The sequence below is a fragment of the Tamandua tetradactyla genome, chromosome 8 (genome assembly GCF_023851605.1).
Source record: "Tamandua tetradactyla isolate mTamTet1 chromosome 8, mTamTet1.pri, whole genome shotgun sequence".
Lineage (NCBI taxonomy): Eukaryota > Metazoa > Chordata > Mammalia > Pilosa > Myrmecophagidae > Tamandua > Tamandua tetradactyla.
The window spans coordinates 15,364,330-15,368,378 of record NC_135334.1 but is presented as its reverse complement, the minus strand read 5'-3'; the positions used below and the strand labels follow the sequence as shown (position 1 = coordinate 15,368,378).

Below are 4,049 nucleotides of genomic sequence, written 5' to 3'. Positions count from 1 at the left end.
GCTGTCAAGTTTGTTCCAGCCTGGCTGCCTCTGTACTTGGCTGTCACCCTTTTGTTTTTTAATAATTGTTCTCTTATCTTCATTCATGTCTGATCTCAAATGTTCCTTCTTAGAAGAACTCTATTGACAGTAGACCTTAACTCACTGACAATTATTTACCTCTTTATGTTTCTTCAAAGCACTTACCTTTATAATTATTGTGTGTGTTCATATAATTATGTTGGTATTATGTATCACAGTCCCCAAAAGTAAGAAAATCCATCAGATTCACCAGCATATTCCAGTACCAGGCACATAGTATGTCATGGCAAGCACATGTTAAAAATATGAATTAATTAACATATCATACTCCCCATACATTGTCTTTGTTGACAATGTAAAAATTCATTCCATAAACTTTTTCATTACATTTCATTCGAAATATATGGTATGGAGAAAAATATACACACTTAGTTTACAGCCCAAGGAAAAAAGTAACTCAACAGCAACAAATAGAAAATTGTGTAATACTGCATATTTCCTGGCTCAGCTTGATAAAATATGATATTAGATAACATTACCTAAACATCATCTCCTCGTCTAGATCATGTAAATCTTAATCCTCAGATCTTGCATTGCCAAATACTGAGACCATATTAGCTTGGGCCATTGCTGAATAGCCTTTATTGAATTCTACTTGAAATATAACATTGGCTATTAATAAGCCCTTTACAAAACCAATAACAAAGAATTCTGCCTTATTTATTGTAAAATTGTTGTGATGATCTCCATCACACTGCTCAATATTTCCTATGCAATTTTCCATACAAGAAAGTTCTTTTTGAGTGAGATAAATAAGAGGAAAGACTTTCTCTCTCTAAGCAGTTTTATATGATTTTATCTTATATGAGAATGAAGTACATCATCTTTTTTTGTCCAGGTTCAGGAAATAAATGGTAAAATTTACTCTTCAGTTCCAGCAATGATGTTAAGCTTTAAATTTATAATATTTGCTTACATTCTACTTTCAAACTTAAATTTACATTTTATTAATCTTATGTATGAAAATGTTTAACAATCTGAATCACACACAAAACACATTAAATTACTTTTTTTAAAGCATGGTATAAATAAATACATGCAAATAAATGATTATGAACATGATATGAATTTTAATAAAGAGTATCTTCATTATGAAGATATTCTTCTTAAGAGTTTCCTCAGTGCATTTTGTACTTCCCTGTTCCGCAGACTATATATCAGGGGATTCAGCATGGGAATCACAGTGGTGTAAAACACTGAGGACACCTTCTCCTGGGTGACTGAACTGCTGGAAGTGGGTTTGAGATACATGAACATGAGAGAGCCATAAAATATGAGAACAGCTGTCAGGTGGGAGCTGCAGGTGTTAAATGCCTTGGACCTGCCCTCTTTAGAGTTGACGTGGAGTATGCTAGAAAGGATAAAAGCATACGAGATGATGGTGGTCAGGCTGGTGGTCACCGTGTTAAATCCACCAATGACAAAAATCAAAAGCTCATCAATGTAAGTGCTAGAACAGGAGAGTTTAATAAGGGGGATGATGTCACAGAAATAGTGTCTAATGATGTTTGTCCCACAGAAGGACAGCCTTAAATTACAACCTCCATGAATCATGGCACCAATAAAACCTACTGAGAAGACTGCAGCCACCAGCAGAGAGCAGACCTGAGGGGACATGATGACGTTGTAGAGGAGAGGGTTACAAATGGCAACGTAGCGATCATAGGCCATTACTGCCAACGTGTAACATTCACAAATGGCAAAAGTATCGAAAAAAAACAGCTGAGTCATGCATCCAGAATAGGAGATCATTTTACCTCTGTATAAAAGCCCTGCCAGCATTTTGGGGGTGATGACCGAAGAATAACAAACATCTATAAAAGACAAACAACTCAGGAAAAAGTACATGGGGGTGTGAAGTTGTGCATTCAACCCAATTATTGAGATCATGCCAAGGTTTCCCACCATTGTGACCATGTATATCCCCAAGAAGAGGCAGAAAAGAGGCAGCTGAAGCTCTGCTTGGTCAGTTAATCCTGAGAGAACAAACTCGGTCACTGTGGAATGATTTCTCATACCTGTTCTCCTGTAAGAAATCTGTGTATGAGAAGGAAAAAAGGAAATTAGACAGGCAGATTTCCAGCTTGTCTGAAAGTCCCTGGCTCAAGTTTTTCAAGCTCTGGAAACACTGAACTTATCCCCTTGTTACTAAGCCTGCACCTCCTATGATGTACAGGGACTTTGACTCCTACAAAAAGTAAAAATCCAGACAAAACTTTGTAGGCATCTACCTATGCTACCAATGCTAAAGACCATGGGGAGGTTTTGCTAAAGCAAATTGGTTGAAGAAATGCAAAAAGAATGGGCAGGAGTCCTAAAAATACTGTGCTAATGACAGACTTCCCTAGGAATAATTCTGCCTCCAGCATTTTCTAGAGAAGGTGTTTGTTGGCAAAGTAAATTACAATTTCCTGTGTCAAGTTTTCCAAGGGTGGTGAGCAGAGTATTAATTCCAGGTGGATGTTTATAGACATTGCATTGAATAAGTAGCTTAAGATCCTAGGACTTACAGAAATGCTAAGTTACATAAAGACAAACAGCTTTCTTAACAGAAGATATCTCAGTATGTCCCAGAATGTTGTATAACATGCAATATTTCCCAAATTTATTTGATGGCAGTAATCATCGTTCTTTCTATTCTCGCTTTCCTTTCTTTTTTTTTTTTTTTTCAATCACATTGTAGTAGCATGTGGCTCAGAGCATAATTTTTGAAACTGGTGTTTGTTTTTGTGTTTGTTCTATTTTTAATCTAACCAGTAGTTGATTTCCATGTGGGAAGCCTGTTCTTACACTGCAGTGAAGTTGGCTAATGGCAGAATAGCAGTCCTCCCAGAACTGGCTCTGTCTTCTGGGTCTCTTGCTCTCCTCTAAGCCTGCATCACTAGCCTGAGGTACTCAGGGTCCTTCACAGGGGAACTCAACGCAGCCTAACATTAGTAAGGCCACTTTGACAGTGCCAGCAACCCACACAGCCCTTCCTGCCTTCCAGTCACAGGTCACCTCAGTTCAGAGGCACAGATGACACAGGTCTTGGGGTTGCCTGTCCCAAGTTGAACTAAGGACTTATCTTTGAAGTATCCGACCATTTCCCTTTTAGTGTTGGGCTGCTCACAGAGCCCTCTCTAGATTCTCATATTTAAGCACAGATTATACAGAGCCCAGACATCTGAGCATTTTTTCCATCTCAACCCAGGATCTCCATTTCTCCCAGACTGTTCAGGAAGCTGCTGTGACTTCTTGTTTCCCATCTGTCATTGCCATCTTAGGCCAAGCACACTTCCCTTGGCCATGTGAGTTCCCAAAGATGCAGGTGCTTCTTCCTAATGCCCCAGGTCCCTCTTTCAATTCAAAACAAAGGAGCTTCATGCCACAGAGCAGGTCACCAAAGACATACTATACACACATGCCCCACATCTGCTCTTTTCTCCTACTCTGAGGGATGGAAATGGGAATCATGTACAAAAGAGAAAATATCCAAAGGCCCTTTGCCTGTTCCTGTAATACCATGGAGTCTTCTTTCATCCATCACCTGATATCATGTATGCTCTAGCCATAGAGACCACACAGACAGAAATATTAAAGGAATGATTAAGAAGATCTATATACTGGGTTTGGTTTTCTTTTGCCTTTAATCTCATATTTGCTTAGAAATTATACAGATCCTGGGCTCTGCATGGGCTGTTTTCTAGCCTGAGTGTCACAAATACTCTGACCACTTTAGCATGCTTCCATGTTTCCCTTAATTCCTACCAAAACAAAATGCCTTCCATCCTGCACATGGTCCTTGTTTTATCCCAGTGTCCTTCATCTTTATACCCTCTAGTCAAGCCAGTTAGGTTGCTCTTTCCTGCATTTCCTAGTCCCAAACCATCTCTGTACTTCAGGTCTTGGCAACTCGAAGCGTGGACCATGGAACAGCAGCAGCATCACCTGGGAGCGTGTTGAAATGCACAATCTCAGGTTCTTTT

At 39.2% G+C, this 4,049-nt stretch overlaps 1 protein-coding gene across 1 annotated transcript; it reads right to left on the bottom strand.

Annotated features, from left to right (window-relative positions):
* Positions 1-1,170: 1,170 nt before the first annotated feature.
* On the bottom strand, positions 1,171-2,102 carry LOC143643245 (olfactory receptor 8D4-like). Its single transcript, XM_077111991.1, has one exon. It carries the CDS (start codon positions 2,095-2,097, stop codon positions 1,171-1,173), a length of 927 nt encoding a protein of 308 aa, XP_076968106.1. The 5' UTR covers positions 2,098-2,102.
* Positions 2,103-4,049: the final 1,947 nt, after the last annotated feature.

Excerpts from the sequence above, each read along its gene's own strand:
- LOC143643245 (XM_077111991.1), bottom strand. The coding sequence starts at position 2,097 with ATGAGAAATCATTCCACAGTGACCGAGTTTGTTCTCTCAGGATTAACT.